General features: G+C 26.1%; 1 protein-coding gene and 1 long non-coding RNA gene across 2 annotated transcripts; one reads left to right on the plus strand and one right to left on the minus strand.

The window, feature by feature from the left end:
* Window positions 1–6: 6 nt before the first annotated feature.
* LOC132937076 (uncharacterized) lies at window positions 7–8,415 on the minus strand. The gene is made up of 3 exons (XR_009663597.1): window positions 8,145–8,415; window positions 4,367–4,856; window positions 7–3,176 (listed from the first exon to the last, which is right to left on the minus strand). It is a non-coding gene; the product is annotated as an uncharacterized LOC132937076 (long non-coding RNA).
* A 262-nt stretch (window positions 8,416–8,677) lies between these two features.
* On the plus strand, window positions 8,678–17,336 carry LOC132934537 (cyclin-Y). The gene is made up of 6 exons (XM_061000852.1): window positions 8,678–9,493; window positions 10,552–10,583; window positions 10,835–11,023; window positions 11,122–11,255; window positions 11,322–11,474; window positions 15,981–17,336. The coding sequence occupies exons 1-6, from the start codon at window positions 9,247–9,249 to the stop codon at window positions 16,270–16,272; spliced, it is 1,047 nt and encodes a 348-aa protein (XP_060856835.1). The 5' UTR covers window positions 8,678–9,246; the 3' UTR covers window positions 16,273–17,336.
* The last annotated feature ends 1,953 nt before the right edge of the window (window positions 17,337–19,289 follow it).

Raw genomic sequence — 19,289 nt, forward strand, 5'->3', positions numbered from 1 at the left:
TACACGGCTACATTTCCGTATAAATTCTAATGGAAGTTTGATACCCTAGCAAAATTTACATATAGAACCTAAATTTCATACGGAAATGAAACAGTATAAATGTTTTATTCATAATATATAGCATATGTTCATTTAAAAATGAATATTGAAACATTTTTGGAATGATTTTAGCATTTTGATGAAATATTTTTGGACCATGAATACCACTAAATTGGGTTTAAGTTTATAGTCAACAAAAATATTTATTGCCAACAATACATCTACACGGCTATGTTCCCATATAAATTCTTTTGGAAGTTGGATATCCTAGCAAAACTGACACTTAGAACATAAAGTTCATATGGGAGAGAGGCCGTCTAAATGTTTTATTTAAAATAAATAGAAGTATGTTTACTTATAGTTTGTGATTGAGTAAAACGTATTTATCGTAAAATATTGATAATACTTTTCAGCTAATGGGTTTAGTACGTTAAAGGCTATAAATACTCCTGTGTTGGGCTTAAGTTTATAGTCAAGGAAAATATTCATAATGATCTACTCATTCATAAGGCTGATTTATGCTTGAAAAATGTGCGTAGATTGTTGTTAAGCTTTTTAATGAAATATATTGAGGGTTATGAATACTGCTAGGTTTATTTAAGTATATGGTCAAGACACATACCTATTATTAACATTTCATTCATATGGCATATCTCCAGTATAAATTCTAATGAAAGTTTGATAACCTAGCAAAATTTACATTTAGAATCTAGATTTCATACTGGAGAAATGCCATATAAATGAATTATTTATAATAAATAGTAGGATGTTGACTTAATTTTGATACAAGGGAAAATTGATTAGAATATATTTTAGCTTTTAGATGAAATAAGTTAAGGGCTATGAATATTAGTGAGGTTAGGTTTAGGTTTATAATCAACAATAATATTTATTGCCAACAATACATCTACACGGCTACATTTCCGTATAAATTCTAATGAAAGTTTGATATCCTAGCAAAATTGACACTTAGAACATAAAGTTCATATGGGAGAAAGGCCGTCTAAATGTTTTATTTAAAATAAATAGAAGTATGTTTACTTATAGTTTGTGATTGAGAAAAACGTATTTTTCATAAAATATTTATACTACTTTTCAGCTAATGGGTTTAGTACGTTAAAGGCTATAAATACTCCTGTGTTGGGCTTAAGTTTATAGTCAAGGAAAATATTCATAATGATCTACTCTTGGGTTGGATTTAAGTTTATGGTCGAGAAAAATATTTATTTCTAACATTACATAATATATTTATATTATACACGTCTGTCCATATAAATTCTAATGTAATTATATAGACATCATAGTCTTTGTGTATCAAATTTTTTTGATACTATGGTCAACCTAGATAACTTTCGATACGTCATGAACCCCTAAATTTTAGACCTTGTTTTTTCCTTTTAACATAAATCGTTTTATTTTATACATTTTAGAATTTAGATTATGAATAAACAAAAAACAATGAAATTCCTTATGGCAGACTTATAATTATGTTTTTAATTGATCAATTTTAGTAAAAGTTTAATACTATTAACAATTTTATGCAAACTACTACATAAAATGGTCATATTATTATAACGGTGCATTGACCACCATGATTATAAGATATGTGAATATATTAAATATATTATAGTCAGTGGACCACTGTTTTAGTCACAGTTGATATTGCAAGTTCATAGTTCTGCCATTTTCACAATATATGTAACGATCTTTTGGATCATTCCCTCTTAAACATGTTATATTGGTTAGACTGTTGTCGAATCAAATAAAAAAAACATACGCTAATCGAATGACAGCCCGAGTGATTACAGGGTAACCCCAGGTAGTAATATAATTATGTTGACTTAAAAGTTGATGCTTGAGAAAATTATTTATAATGTATTTCAGCTTTTTGTATTAATTAGTTGAGGACTATGAATGCTACTGGGTTGGGTTTAGGAGATTAATCATGATAAATATTTATAATTAACACTTCATTTAAATGGCTATTCTCCCGTATATATTCTTATGAAAGTTTGATATCATAGCAAAATTTACATCAAGAATCAAAATCTTATACGGGAAAAAGCCATTTAAATGATTTTAAGTTAAATGATTTAAAGTTGACTTAAATTTGTTGCTTGAGAAAACTGTTATAATGTTTTCATTATTTGATGAAATAAGTGAAGTGCTATGAGTTCTGATAGGTTGGGTTTAATTCTTATAGGTTTTATGGCTATAAAAATGACTTCTAGAATGCTTAAATGTTGATTTAAATATTATAAAACAATAGAAATTGGTCAGTGGAGAACATATTTTTACTATTTTCATTCCTATGCAATTTAAAAAGCAAACCTGGTTCAGTTATTTCAATATCAAAGTCTATTATTTTTTCTTTAATATTACTAAAACTTTTGTTACTATATTAATATTTAATAAATAAAGAAAGATCTTCTTGGTAAAATAGTATACTTATTTTAAATTTTGATTTTTGAAATCGTAGCAAAACTTGGTTCTTAATAAGAATCACAGATTCACATAGGGGAAAAACCATACAAATGTTTTATTTATAATAAATAGCAATATTTCTAATGATTTTTTGTTTTTTAATTCAATTAATTTAGAGCTTAAGATATACTTCTGTTTAATTTTTAATGTCTGAGAAATCAATTTCTAATAAAAAACTCATTTTTATTGTTTTTCTCCGGTATAAACCCTAATATGAGATTTGATAAGCTAGCAAAACTCACCTTAAGATCCATAAATTAATACCGGAGAAAAACCATATAAATGTTTTATTTCTACTGAATACTAGTACTGGGTCAAATTTAAGTTGCTGCTAGGTTAGAATAATATGATTAATTATTGATGACATTTAAAAATTAGTTAGAAAGAGTAATTGAGAATTAGAGTAAAAGACAGTAAAAGCAAACTTGTTTTTTTCGATCTCCTTGTCTTGTGTATAGTTGTAACTTGTAGTTGATGCATTATGGGAATATTGCTTTTTGTATCCTTGTTTTCAATCTGTGGCTTAAAGCAATTTCATGGATGCAAATGATGGCACATAATTCTTCATTTATAAAAAAAAATTGTACAGTATTTTCAATTATTCATCATTCAATTTTTAATTTATCTTCATTTTCTGAAGTGTTTCCTGGTACCTAAAATAATAATTGTATAATGGTTAAATTAAATATTTAATTTATTACCCAGCTGGGCATTTTAGTTTTTACAGAAAGCAACAATAAGATATGTAATTTAAAGGAAATAGTAAGTATGATATAAAAATGACTACATCTACACGTTTGAAAGAAAATTAATTAAAGACTAAGTGTAGGCTATAAAATTTCTTCTTCAGAAAATGAATCATGCAAGTCATTGACATTATAAAAGTGTCCATTTAAGGAGTAACTGATTATATTTAAATATTTTAAAATACAAAATTATTGTTGTTATAATATTATTTTGATACAAAATGAATTAGAATTATTATAGTAATCTGTATAGTTTTATTTCCTTTAATATAAATTGTATTTACACTTTACAGTACTAAGTACCTATAAGATAAATTAATAAGTAAAGTAAAAAATTCCTAAATTAAGAAAAAACTGATTTTTTTTTTACTCAAAACTAATTTTAAGAAAATAGATTTTGTTATAAATTGTAAAAAAAAATACCATAGATGCATGACATTTTCACAGTATGTTTATATAGCAATTTATATGCACCAGACAGTTTTTGAAATATTAATCTTCTTTTTGAGCTATTAAGCCATAAGAAATTGAGTGTTATTATTTTTTTTAATTATTGTTTAAATATTGTTTTGCCTCAGATAAAAATTAAAAAATCTAATATAATGGTTTTCATAAGTTGTTGTTAATTGAAATTAAAAAGGAAGTTGATCGTAATCAACAATTCATTTTTATGGGCGCCTGAAGTTAAATTTTTGATTAAATTCATTGAAATCATGAAAATAGGCAAATTATTTAGTAAATAATTCATAAAAAAATGTTCTATTTAAATCTAAAATGTAAAATTAAATAGAAGATTCTCCTAGTTTAGTATATTATATCTAACTTATACATAACTTACATTAAAAAAATGTAAATAATAAAAAAATATATTAAATAACAAATATTTATTATAAACTATACCTAAGTGTGTTATGATCTTAGAAATAATATTGCACAAACGTTTTTATGATAAAAAAAAGTGTCGTATCTTGGGATAAAATGTACAAACATTGTAGTATCCATTTAAAGGTAGTCTATTACTATTGGGACAACAAATAAAATATGAAAGTCACAAGATAATCATGTACTCTCCATAAAGAAACTTATAAAATATTTACCATCATAATCTAGCCTTGATTTTGTTGATTCATCCATATATGTGTTTAGGTAGGATATAATTTTCTTGTTTGATGTATACATTTAAGTACAGCAGAATACAAATTATCCGAACGAACAAAAAGTCTTTCAATAACTTGTAATCATATTTTGTCATTCCACGTAAACATAATTGTAGATTATAATATATATCCGCAGTTTCAGTATATATTTATGTATAATCTTTATTACATAAAAATTATTCCATAAATTATTAAAGTAGAACACTAATTATTAGCTATCACTGTAGCGTCGGTATGTATTTTTCAGTTGCCCAGTCGGTATATTAACCTTTGTATTAGTTTATCAATCATTATAACGTATATTATACATATAACTTTTAATGTTCTATATTTCCATTATCCGGATAATTGGCATTCGACTGTATTTTATAAAGTGGTTCACATTGGTGGAATCGTGAACATTTTAGACTTTTGTACTATCAGTTCATACCTATACAAAAATATGAAAATTAACATAAATTACAAACTTGGAATAAGTTAGTAGTATTTAAAAATAATATTAATGTAAATAACTAGCTTCTGTGCACTTAAATAATAATAATCATTTGAATAGTAGTTAACTACCTGCAAATTCTACTATTTCTACTAACTACAAATTCTAGATATCATTGCTATGTAGAAGGTACGTTAGGTAGGGTAAGGTACAGAGTCTACAGAGTACTGTAATCAAACAGAAGCATTATTCTAAATAAAATCAATTGTTATTAAATTTTATTTTATTCTAAACACTAGTAACTAGTGATTAGTGTTATACGATTCATGTTGTTTTATTGTAGTATTTAAACATTTTAACATTATAAACATAATATAATGTACTGGCGTCTGGCAACTATTTACATACTTTATTTATATAAATGCATACCTATAAAAATTGTAACTACTAATTCTAAATTAATAATAAATTAAGCAATTCAATTCTTTTATGAAAAATCTTAATAATAATACTAGTTATATGCAATCTAAATGCAAGTATGAAACATTTAATGCATAACTGCCTAAGTTTCTAAAATTAATTAAATTAAAATGTTATTAACATTAATTTAGCAATAATAATAAAAAAATAAAATAATATTTGAATGTTTGTTATTTACATAAGTAGTTGGGCATGTGGTAGATAATATTGTCAACCATCACTAAATTATTGATTAAAAGTACATTTGTACTTTTTATTCAGAATTTATTAACTTTTAATTTATATTAATATTAATTACTTGGATAATTTATAATATTAAATGTAATATATTATATTTTTACCAGAGGTATTATAAATATTTTAAACAAAGACACTCATGTAGTGGATAGGTTTCGACCAGTAAAATAAAAATTATATAGGTCTGCTCTGAACAACAACCATTTTATACTGAGCTGATAATGTTTTAAATAAGTCTCATTCAGAGGTACTACAGATAACTCAGATGTATATTGTACACGGTTTCTGATTCTGATCAACAGGAACGTGTTCAACAGAGTTCTTTGAGATTTGCTTGTTTTGTGTTAGGCATTCCCTATTTAGCTCACCACTATACCAATATCACTAACCTACTTGACCTGCCTACTCTTGCTGAATCAAAATGAGTATTAAATATAAAATTTATTCGTGGTTGAATAACTAACCAAATTGATGTTTGCTATCCCAAATAAATTTTAAAGTCTCTTAGTATGCAACTCGTTCTCAAAAAACCTTCCATATTTCTAGTGCCAACACTAGGAATAATTTATAAATTTATAAATCATTTACAAAATGAGTCTCTAAGATGTATGGTGTCACTCTCATTTGATGATGATTTGTTTTGATGTATTGTTTAAAATTAAAGCTAAAATATACTTAATAAACTGTTATAACTGTAATAACTTAATATACTATTTAAATTTTAATATTTTACTTCTGTTATTGTATTTCATATAGGTAATATTTATAAGTTATTTAATGTTCTACTATTATACTAATTGTTACTTAAATTTTAGTATTGTTACTTTAATGTTAAAGGGGAAACCTGTTTAATTGTATAAAATAAAATATTGCATTTAAGGATGTTGATGCCCGGTTTTTACAATTTTACAAAAATCTATAAAATTTGAAAATCATATTTTATATTTTAGTTGCTACCTCAACTATAATACTTTTCTACTAATCTTCAGCTTGATACCTATTTAGGGGGAAAGAGTTTATACAGTGTATAATATCAACAAAAATTATTTAACAGGAAAAACTATCAAGCCCTGTAAAATAGTCGATTTTGTAAGGTAATTAATTTTTTTATTTAAAAGAGAACATTTTTTAAGTCGGATCAAAAGGACAAATTTTTATTTTACTTTAAATAGTGATAGAAAAATACTTTTGAAAAAGAATAAATGCATATTTTAGCTTCTAAAATAATTAGACTTATTATATTATAACTTTTAAAATTGGGCTTGGATCAGACCTGCAAAATGTTCTTCATTTAAATAAAAAAATCCTGTAAGACATATTTTTGTACAAAAAACACACCAGCTTCGACGCCCTTAAGAGGATGCCACGCAGACATTTGTTGTCTCCATCTTACAAGTGCATTACATAGACAATTTTACCGCTCAACAAATCACGTTTAGATCCGTTAGTTTAAATAATAAAGTGAATTGACCTCTTTTAAAATTTAAAGCTAAGATTATTATCTAAGGTGTTTTATAGGCTTTTTATTATATCTTAATTTTAAAAAGCCTATGAAATGAGTAATGGGAAATTATAATAGTAAATTACTCAAAACTTGTTTTTAAATTAAAGTATAATAAAATACCTAAGAAATGCCCTAGTTAATAATCATACTTTTAAATTTTATACTAATTTATTAGCTTAATTTATAAGCTAACGGAGCTAAACGTGATTGGCTGAGTGTACAATTTGCTATGCTGGACGTGTGTAAGACGCGGGTGCGATGTTCTCTTAAGTCAAAGCTGCTGTCATGTATAGTAAATCTATGACATAAACAACATGGTATGATTGTATCGTATTGATGATCTGATCTTCCTATAGGTTCAAGACATACATAACATGAGTCGTTATTGTATATTAATAATATGGGTTGGCACATAACACATTACAAGTACAGAGATTACTAAGGCCTCTTTCACGGCCCGCACGTGAGATACGCAAGTAGATGAAAATGCGCGTATTACGCGTACACTGCACATAAAACAAGACTAGTTTTCTTTTTACACTTCCCTTGTTTTCTACACGTCATTCAACATTGAAATGAAAAATGAAAAACGAATGCGACACACAGGGCTCTGAACCATTCCACAACATGTCATGACTGGTCAGCACACGTACTGTACGAGCGACAGACGATCCACGCGGCTGTGAAAGAGGCCTAAAGGGCCGTTTCACGTGAACGCATATCATACGCGAGCGTTTTTATTTACATTGGTACAGTTCATGCGCGCCATACCGGCGAGGAAAATGCGACTTCGTCGAAGTGGCGCGTATGATACTCGTTTAGGTGAACGGCCCTTACGCGTGACTATGAATGAGGCCTTAGGCCCGTTTCACATGAACGCGACATTAAACTCGAGATATCGTACGCACGCGTTTTCAATTTACATTTACTAAGTTCATACGCGGCATACCGGCAAGGAAAACGCGACATCGTCGGAGTGGTGCGTACGGTACGTCGCGGAAGATACGCGTCCATGTAAAACGGCCCTAAGCGTCATGTAAAACGTGCAAAAATTGTTTACTTACCCACAAGAAGAACACTAGACGACAGACACAACACTGCCCACGATCTTGAATTACGACTTCGATGTCGCAGTTGTTACTTTCATACTATTCAGAGTACTTACCTAATCACTTAAGCCATATAGTGCTTGCCTAATCACTTAATATGAAATGAAATGTAATTTATATTTTATTCCGAGACATGTGTGTTGCGGACTGTACCAAGATGATCCGTGACCAGAGATCATAATGAATAATGAAAGCGGGAGTGAAAATGTGAACCGTCAAATCGCCAAACAAATAACAGCCACACCTAACCTCACTTATTTCTAAGCGTCCAAACTCCAAGTTCCCCGTCATCGATAACCATCGGTGAGTGCTGACTCTCTCTCGACAAAACACCATCTAACATAAAACCACAACCATGGTTCAAACACGCAATGTATGGAAGATGAGGACGTGATAACTGATATTAATCTCAGAGTTCCGCCGACCATCCCCACCCTATCACGCGTTTGACGTTATCAGTCAAAACGCGTCAGTGATAACATTAATTTGTTGGGAAGTTATTGTTTGAGTATTGAGTGGCGATGAGCAAATAAATGAGTTAGATAGATACATGATATTATTTTTATCTATACGCCCCTCAGTCTTCGCAGCTTAAGGAACGTAGGATTATTATAGTACTATAATCCGTCAGCCGGTGAATAAACAACGATTATTATTATTATCTGACAAGTGACAAAATGTCGTCATCGGTGACCGGCGGGTGTATGTTGATTATTCACTGCCGCCTGATAAAAATATAATACTTGCATTCTGTTCATACGCACGCCAGCGCCGCAGCCCCGTCCCCTCTTCATCGCTGACGCCGACGTCGCCGCAAACTTTTGCCGTCCGACAGACGACGGTTAATCAAGAAAGTTTCGATACCTAGCGACTGCCGACAATCACCGTGGCAGTGTGACACTATTGGCCAAGATCGTAAACTTTCCACGATAATAATCATATAATATTATATTAAATACATTTTATACATGTGTGATGCGTGTATAAAATTTTTTTTTTAAAATGCTATAACGTTCAACATTATTACATACAACTTAAACGTGTTTGTGTAACCTTCATGTTTATTGACGAAAGCATCTGCTTGTTACAAATCATGGGCAATTGGACTAGTTGTTGCTCATACAGCAGCCCCCTGTCTAGGCGCAAGGATGCCAACGGAGCTATTAATGAATTCACGCAAGAGGGTGAGGAGAGTGTTGGGAACTTACAACACATTAGTGAACGCGAACATGACGACTGGAACACCGACCCATCTGTTCATCCAAAAGTTGCAACAATATTTTTAGAAAGATCAAAAGTTGAAAGTAAGTTTGATTTTATCTAAGCCACTTATGTCTATTTTTAATTTATTTTACTTAGATATTATTGCAAATTGCAATGAAAGCCTAATTATGTTGTTTTTAATGTAGGTATATTAAAATATTAAATGACCTATAAGTAGCGTTTACCCTTTTTTTTATTTTACCAATAGCTGCCTACAATTGACTTTTAAATACATTTTTTAGTTTCTTAAGAACAAGAAAAGTACTTACATTCATTGTTGTGTTTTGAGTTTGAAGTTTTGGACTTACCTTATCATTTTTTAAACAAACTTATACTTGCGTATAATATTTGCATAAATATTTATTGTTTATCTAGTAATACATTAAAAAAAACAAGCAAATGCAATATTTTAGTCCTAATAAGTAGGTATAGCCTATAAAATAATTTCCTTTTTTATCATTTAATTACTGAAGATGTTAAAGTGAATTAATAACTGAAAATTACAGATAAATCTTGTTAATTTACAGATAAATCTTGATAACAAATAAGACCTTATGGTAGACAATTTACTTTGTTATAAACAAAAACCTCTATACAAAGATACTTAAATCCTTTAAAAACATAATTTTTTTATTTTATTTTAGCATACAATACGGGTGTGAGCCCAATTTACATTTAATATTAATACAAATAATTACAATAGTGGGATATAACAGTGAAATTTAATGATACATAAATACTTAATTAGGTTTGTGTAATAGAAAAGGAGGGGTCTGAATTGGCAATAAACATACAGCGCTGAAGTGGTTCATTTAAAACATAATTAGTGGAGAAGGTAGGTAAATTAAAAGTGGTGTGTTGACGAGTAAAGCGAGGAAGGACTTTTAAAGGAATGAAAGAGAGAAGGTGTGGTGAGTCAATCTGCTCATTTAAATAATAAATGCAATGTAAATTCACAGTATATATTTCATAATAAACATTAAATTGATTACCTATTTTAAATGTTAATGACTTTACTCTTTAATAATGAGTGCGTTTTGTTTTCAAATAAGTATATTATTTATTGGTACTTATTAAAATACAAACACCTTTTTTCCAGATGGTTTAACAAGAAAACAAAGTCAGTCTCAGGTTTGTTTACTTACATTATTTTGTATTAATATCTAAATGACTATAAAATACTTATCATAATATTTGTTGTAAATATTAAATTTTATTAATGTGTAAAGTTAAATAACTTTTACCTATTAAAAATTTAATTTTATAATTACTTCTTAATATATTAATTAATGAGTTGCAGTGTTTGTTCCATATTTTAAAAAATATTATTTGTAGTTATTATAATAACTTAATCTATTTTGTATTTTTTTTTAATTTTACAGATTGTAGACTTTAGATCTCTAAAAAAAAGTAGTTCATGTTCAACTATATATTTAGATGATAGTACAGTATCTCAACCAAATCTAAAAAATACAGTAAAATGTGTAGCACTTGCAATCTACTATCATATAAAAAATAGAACCTCTGAAAGACAAATTGAAATTTTTGATGAAAAATTACACCCCTTAACTGTAAGTATGAGTGTAGTAAACTTATAATAACTTTTATGTTACTTTTTAATAACTTTGAACTATGTTAATTTAAATATTTTGAATTATTGAACTATTAGAGAGATAGAGTACCTGATAATTATGATGTTCATAGTCCAGAACATCGTCATATATATAAATTTGTTCGAACATTATTTAACGCTGCACAATTAACTGCTGAATGTGCTATTATAACATTAGTTTATTTAGAAAGGTAAAGTTTTTATTTTTATTATTGAGGTATTTTTATTTTATTCATTAATTTAAAATAAAATTACAGGTTGTTAACTTATGCAGAAGTTGATATAACGCCTGCCAATTGGAAGAGAATTGTTCTTGGGGCAATTTTGTTGGCTTCAAAAGTATGGGATGATCAAGCTGTATGGAATGTAGATTATTGTCAAATTCTAAAAGATATAACAGTAGAAGATATGTATGTACAATTTATGTTAATATTTTTAACTTTGTGTTCTAAAATGTATTATTTCAAGTATACTTAGAGTATTATAATATATATTTAACATATTAAGTTAAACTACTTACCATATTACATTTTTATAGGGCTAACCTGCCTTTAATTGTAATAGTGAAGCCAAAGAAATGAACAAAAATAATATATTGTTACATTGAAGGATGCTGTGTATCTTTACATAAATCAATTTATCTGGATTTTCTCACAACTCACCTTATAACAATAATATAACACCCTCACCTTATTACACTTTCAATTTTTCTTAGTCAATTCACAATTGATTAGTTTTTTTTTATTTGAATGATTTATAATGATTTGTTTATTATAGCTTATCCGCTTACAAGCATACCTATGCTTATTGGATGAGCTTGCAAACCTGTAATCAATGTTCTGTTTTTAAACTTTTATTTTGTTTGTTTTGTTTGCTAAATATATATATATTATTATTATTATTTTTATTATTATACATATAACCACGCCTTGTGTTCACTGATTTAGGTAACACGACATTAGGTATGTTAGATTAAATTAGGACTTTTTGGCAAATTGCAAGAATGCCTAAATACACATTTCAATTTATTAATCTGTTCTGGTTGCTAATACATAATGCAATTATACTATTTTAAATATCAACACTTATTTTAATATAATATTTGAGTAGCACTATTTTGTCCAAGTCATCTTGTTTTAATAACTATGACTATCATAAAATTAGACTAAATAAGATCCATTTAAAATTCTTCAATAAGTTTTTTTTATTAATTGAAATGTATAAACCTATTCAAATTTGTTATGTTTTTAGGTAGGTATATTCTTTAAGTAAACTGTGCTCAATTCTTATAGAATCAAATATTTTATTTAGATATTAAAATTACAACAATTACCTATTATATATAACATTAATTATGATTCAAACTATAGAAGTTCTGTTTGTTAGATTTTCAACATTTTAATAATTCAATAAATGTTTTTATGATATAATTTAAAATGGCTTTTATTTGGAGAATTTTGATTATACTGCCAATATAAGAAAAAAATACTTTCATTTAAATATAGTATCAAAAATCTGTATTAATGTTTAATATAATATAGGTTGTACATACAGCACACAATGCATGAGGGTTAAACATTTGAAATGTGTACTATATAAATATGATCCAGATTCTAATTGAGTATTCCCTAGTTGACACATGGTAATGTTTATTATTCACAAGTCATTACTTCTTTATTTATTATTTAAATTGATTCAATTACATAGTTATTGCTTAGATTTAAACATTGTTTGCATTTATACTATTTATAGTGAGTTAAATGTTGAGATAAAGTTAATTTAATTAAGATAGAAAAATATATTTTCATTATTGTTATTTTATGAATTTTTGGATTTTTGATAATTTGCCAATTTACAGTCTACTAATAAGTAACGATCTACCCAAATATAAAAATAAGTTTTAAACATTATTAGTTACGTTCTGATTTTATCTTGTGTGAGACTACTACTTACTAACCTACTTGAAAACCATTTAATGAATTAGTGCTGCAACTACACATTGCAGGACTAGTATGTTAACCCTTTATTTGGGGCCTAAATACTTTTTTCAAAAATTTGTTTACCTACTGTAAATTAAAGATGATAGTCAACATTTATACTATAGAAAGTAGTGTCTAGTTCATCTTTCCATTTAACTGTTTAAAAATGTTATACAGACTGCATTCTAATATTTTTTTCACATCATAAAGTGAAGTGTGATGCAATAATATGGCATGGACGCAACTTTTTTCATATAGAGTTATGGAGTTCCTGTTGTTTTATTTGAACAGATTTTTGAGTATATACTTTTCCAATATAATAGTTTGAAAATGGGAAAATGTAATTAATATTTTGGATAAAGCACTCGCGCTAAAAGTGTACCTACAATTTTAATATTGCTCCAAAGTATGCACAAATTATTGTACTAATAATGCTATTGTTAATTAATAAGAAAAATTAAATTGTTAAATTGTATAAATAATACTAATATGTAATATTAAATATTTGGGTTTTAAAATGTCATGAAACTCATTTTATTGAATTATTTCATTTATCTGAAAAATAAAAATAAATTGTTTATTATAATATCTAAAAGTTAATAGTTGTAAAGTTATAGCAAAAGAACATTTTTAAAAGTTTATAACAAATAAATTAATAACTTGGTAATTTGTAAACCTTCGTTGTTAAGTCATTCATTATCAATATTTTCAGTAGTGATGGGGAGAATCAAGTGATTTTGATAATTGAGAGGTTTCAACTATCTAGATATTCACTCAAAAAAATCTCTTGGTTAGTATTAATAGTAGGTATGAGATTTTGCACGACTACGTGAAATCGTTCACCCAATTCATCTATCACTAATCAACAAAACACACCAAACTTACCAAATGTACCAATTACATGTATATTTTTGTTATTATTATTATTTATTTATCTTTATAGTTGTGTTTCTTAGACTGGGCTGGACATATTTTAAGTTAACTATCATCTTTAACTCATTGTTATAATTTATTATATAACTCAGTATTTAATAAAATGAAAAGTATTTAAATTAGAATTTTAAAAAAATTATTTAGTCCAAATTGTATATAAGTTATTAAAATGTAGGCATATTGTATGTTATATATTATTATAATGGTTAGAGTCAAAAATGATATAATGTAGCAACTAAGAACTGGCATGTGCATATCAGACCAAATTAAGGAAATAAATAAAAATAGTTTTAAATTTCCCCAATTTACTTATTATTATTCGTTTTTCTATGTGTATATAATATTATTATTAATTTAAACGCGTGTACCCATATATTATATATTATATAGAGTAATCAATTAATAGTTTATTAATACATGTTATAGTGTGTATAAATAATATAAAGAAATAGTATTAATTGACACATTATTATGTGTAGAGTTCTCCTGTACTATTATGATTAAAAGTTAAAACTTTCTTAAAACTGTTACATTTCAAGAAATCAAATACCAATTATATATTGGTGTACTTAATGAATGTTTATATTTGATTGCAAATATTTCAAAAGTAAGAGCTAGAAGTGCAAAAAAAGTAATTGAATAGGATAGGTTATTAATCTTATTATATTAAAATAACCTAGAAATTACTAATTTTCATTCAATTGTTTTATGTTCTAGACATCAGTCGAGATTTAATTTTGAAAGAATCACACGCCAAGTAATTTTTCATTTGATTGTTCTGTTGTTGATACCGAGATCGAAGATATCACTCCATTACTTTTACAATAATTCGACACAATCGATTAATTTAAACAATGGAGTATTTCACTTATTTTCTCTCGATTATTCCCATTACTTTTTTTCAGTGTGTAATCAAAAATAATTGCTGATAATCTATAAATGAACACGTTCCAAAGAAAAAAAAATATTTTTCAAAATTTCAACTGAAAATTTTCATTTATTTCACTATTACATTTCAATAATATAATCAACCACCATTTTTAATTTCTTTATTGTACTTAAATTAAAATTTTTACAGTCACAGTTGTGAATTAATATTTACACCGATTCCCTCAATCTAGGCGGGAGCCTATATCCGTTTAGAGGTGATGTACAATGCACACCTTGCACACCTGATAGTTGTGGCACTGGGTGACACCAAACCATACATTACTAAATACACATTGCTTAATCTAGATTTTCAACGTACCATACAATTATTATTGATATTTGAAAATGTATTACATATAAATACATAATTTTGTTGATACATAAATACATAGTAACTTAATATATTTTTTGAGTTATTCAAAGTTTAACGATATATTTCTGTGTAGTATAAAATTATTTCCTACAACCCCAATGTGATTATTAAACAATATTCATAATAATATGTACATTCTGAAATGTAATAAACCATATTATATGATATGTTTAAACTTAATTTACTATATTTATAATTTAAATCTCAAATTCTATTAATAATTAAGTATTATGGTCCAAACATAAACAGTTATTGTTTTATTTAACTTTGCACTGCTACCACATTTATACTCAGCAATCTATGTATGGTACATAAAATAAAAATGTATTTTTACTTTTAAAGGTCTTTATGATCTAATTATTTAAGTGTAAAATAATCCGAGCTAGGATTTCCCTAAAGTTGTATGGTTACCGGCAAATGATACTATTATAAAATACAGGAACGCAATAGTATGTCTAGAGCAGTGAATGGGGCAAATATTTAGGACATAATAGTACGTCTGGAGCAGAGTAAGAGTTAACTATATTTTAATCCATTTGAAGAAAAAAAAATGTTTAGCTAATAATAACCATACTGCTAAATAGTGATAAAAATATCAAAAATAATAGTTTTGATCTTGAAATAAAGTAGTAGCTGCTGAGATAAAATATTTTATATTAACAAGTAATAATTGTATTTTAATCAATGTTAATTTTTTTTAGGAATGAATTAGAACGTCAATTCCTTGAGATGCTACAATTTAATATTAATGTCCCATCCAGTGTATATGCCAAATATTACTTTGATCTACGCTCATTGGCTGAAGACAATGAATTGACATTCCCGGCAGAACCATTAAGTAAAGAGCGAGCTAAAAAACTAGAAGCAATGTCTAGAGTATTTGAAGATAAGATAACAGCTGAATTTTTAAAAAATGGTATTAAAAAGTGGTCTAGTCTAGATAATGTGAGCAGTAATACAGTTGCTCGTAAAAGTGTTGCTATATTATCTTAAAAAGAAACTAAAATGTTTTTGCATTTATAAAAGGAATGTCACGTCACCAATATTGTGATTATTTTTAGGATTAATGTTTTAAGTTACTATAGTTTATAAGACTTTTACTTTCTCCATATACTTTAAATCTAGTGTTTTTATTAACTTCTTCTTGATCATATAGATATATTTTATTTGTTAGGATACAACTATGAATTAGACCTATTATTAGATTTATTGTTTAGTATTTCATCAATGCTAAATTATTTTAAATAATCAAAATTACCAAACAATATTGAATTTAGTCAAAAATGTACCATATTAGATTATAAGTAATTAAGCAATAAAATCTAATAGCATTTTATTGCTTAATTGCATGCCATAACATAAGTTTAAGTTAATTTTTTTAAGTGTTCATTAAACATTTCAATCAAGTCTTTTGGATTGTTTTTCATTTCAATTAATTTCATTAGCTTTTAAAATTATTAATTAACACTGGAATATTCTACATTGAGAAAATGCTTTATTACACATCATATATTATGATATATTTATATACTGTTTACTTAGTTAATTTACATACTTTAACCGTAATATACTTCATTTTTTTTCGATATTATTTATTTTTATATATTTTTAGAAATAAGATTACAATTTCAGTTTTTTATATAATAAATGCATCAGGCAACTGATGTATAGTCAAAACATACATTTGTTGCGTGTTAACGTATTTTTCTACTTTTACATTTTTTCAATTAAAATTGGACTTCAGACAGTATTTGCATATTTTGTCAATAGATATTATTTACCATGCTCACTTTTATATGATGATATTAATTACATACTATATTTAAATGTATTATTATTTTCTTTTCAGAGATATTTTTTTAAGAATATTACTATATGTAAAATAATTATAAATTGATGACTATCAACAAATGACACAATATTACAATAATTTAAATTAATTTTACATTCCTTTTTAATATTTTTAATTATTATTTTTTTAACACTTGATATTTTATTGTTTTGTTTATTGTTAGTTACAATACTATGAAATATACCTATAATTATAATATTTATAATTTTATTTTATTTTATTTTATTTTGTAGAAATTAAGTAAGTTGTGTTTAATTTAAATTGCAGTGGTTAATAAAATTTGAGTTTATATTTAGTCTACTTAATTTTTTTAATGAGTCGGTCAAATGTAAAAGTTGGTATATCAAAAAAAAACATTATTTGAACATACACAGATTTGTTACACTATCACAAAGCATAACAATGTTCAACAACTTAATATTTCTACAGTAGAATGAATGATAAATCAAAAAAAAGATAGATATTGCAAAATAGCGATTTTGAGTAAATGTTCTGTATTACCTTTTACAACTAATCCACCAAATAATAGTATATTACTCATTTGATTCAATATTGTGTTCTAAACGGCTTAACCCTATCTTGCAGTTCATAAAAAGTAAAATTTTTAAATTATATAAAACATAATATTGTGTTTATAATATATTAATACCTCATAATACTAAGTGAAATTTGTTTAAAATACAATTGTAGGGATATACTTAAATTATTTATGTATAGTGAAAACAAATTATAAATATTTATATTGTATAATAATAAAGTTATATTAATAAAAACTAAAAGTAAACAATTATAAAATAAATTGATTTAACCCAAAATTAATTTGTCAAGTACTAAAAAAAAAATAGTTAAGAAATTTATGTTTTGATTTAATGAGTACTCAATGTTTTTGATCCGCTTGTACAAATAACTGATACCAAAACTTGTTACTAAATAAAGTGTCTTACATTCTTAAGGTGATTTTTAGTGTATGGGATATTGTAACAATGAAATTTTAAAAAGTTTTCTATAAATGTGTTTTGATAATTTAGCAGAAAGCTTTGCAGGACAGTAGTAATTACTGTGAAACTAAGTAATTATAATTGTTAATTTTTTTCATTGATTTTATTACTCATCTATACATATACTAGAAATTCGTTGGCCCAAACGGATTTAAAATTATTCTACACAAGGATAATGAACCGTGTCAATCATATAATCATTTTGACGATTAGTTTCTTGATATTGTTTGGGCTGAGATTTAATGTATTTACTTTATTTTTTTTATCTAATACCATAATGCTGTGCAATATGTACTTTTCATTCACTTAATATAAATTACAATGATGCTATTTTTTAAAAATTACTTTATAATTATAATGTATGATGCCAGTGATGTGCCAACTATATCCCACATCTAATTTCTTACAATATAATCTATAGACCCTAGTAAAAGAAATTAGACAGCCATACTCATTATTTTATAATGTTCGGTGCCTTATCAAAAAAATGTTCTATTTTTGAATTATTGTATGGTTATTTTTTGCAATGTTGATAATTTTTTAGTGAACATAGGTTATATAACTGATTAATTTTATGGTTGTATTAACTGTTTATTATTGTTTTTATTTGATCATAATTGAACAATTATTAAAATTAAAATTTTTTCTTATTGAAATTTAATTAAAATGAATTAATATTTTTTGCAATAAAAAAACAGCCTACAGTAGGTAAGCAAATCTTTGACTAAATATGATATGAATAATATTAATCTTTTATATGTTGCCAGTTGGTATTTAATATTAATTTACCTCTCCCCATAATTACATTTTTGCTTCTGATGCACCAATTGTAGTTAATAATGTAAACGTAACATTCCTAATATAACAATATGTTTAACTGTAGTAATTTACAAGGCTGGGCATTAACGAGTTAAAAAGTTAATTTTATTTTAACTTCTTAACTTAACTAGTTACTTTTGGCTTTTCATTAACTTAACTGTTAACTTACTAAATTTCTTTCCTAAATAACGTGTTATTTTTTCCATTTTAAGAAGTAAGTTAAGTTTATTTATTTTGTTTTGTTTTGAATTTTATTATATTTCACTATTTCAGTCTATTTCGTTTTCATGTAAAAAAAAAATGTATCGTAAATTGTTTAAAGTTAAAATTAAAATCATTTG

Source organism: Metopolophium dirhodum, chromosome 1, assembly GCF_019925205.1.
Source record: "Metopolophium dirhodum isolate CAU chromosome 1, ASM1992520v1, whole genome shotgun sequence".
NCBI lineage: Eukaryota > Metazoa > Arthropoda > Insecta > Hemiptera > Aphididae > Metopolophium > Metopolophium dirhodum.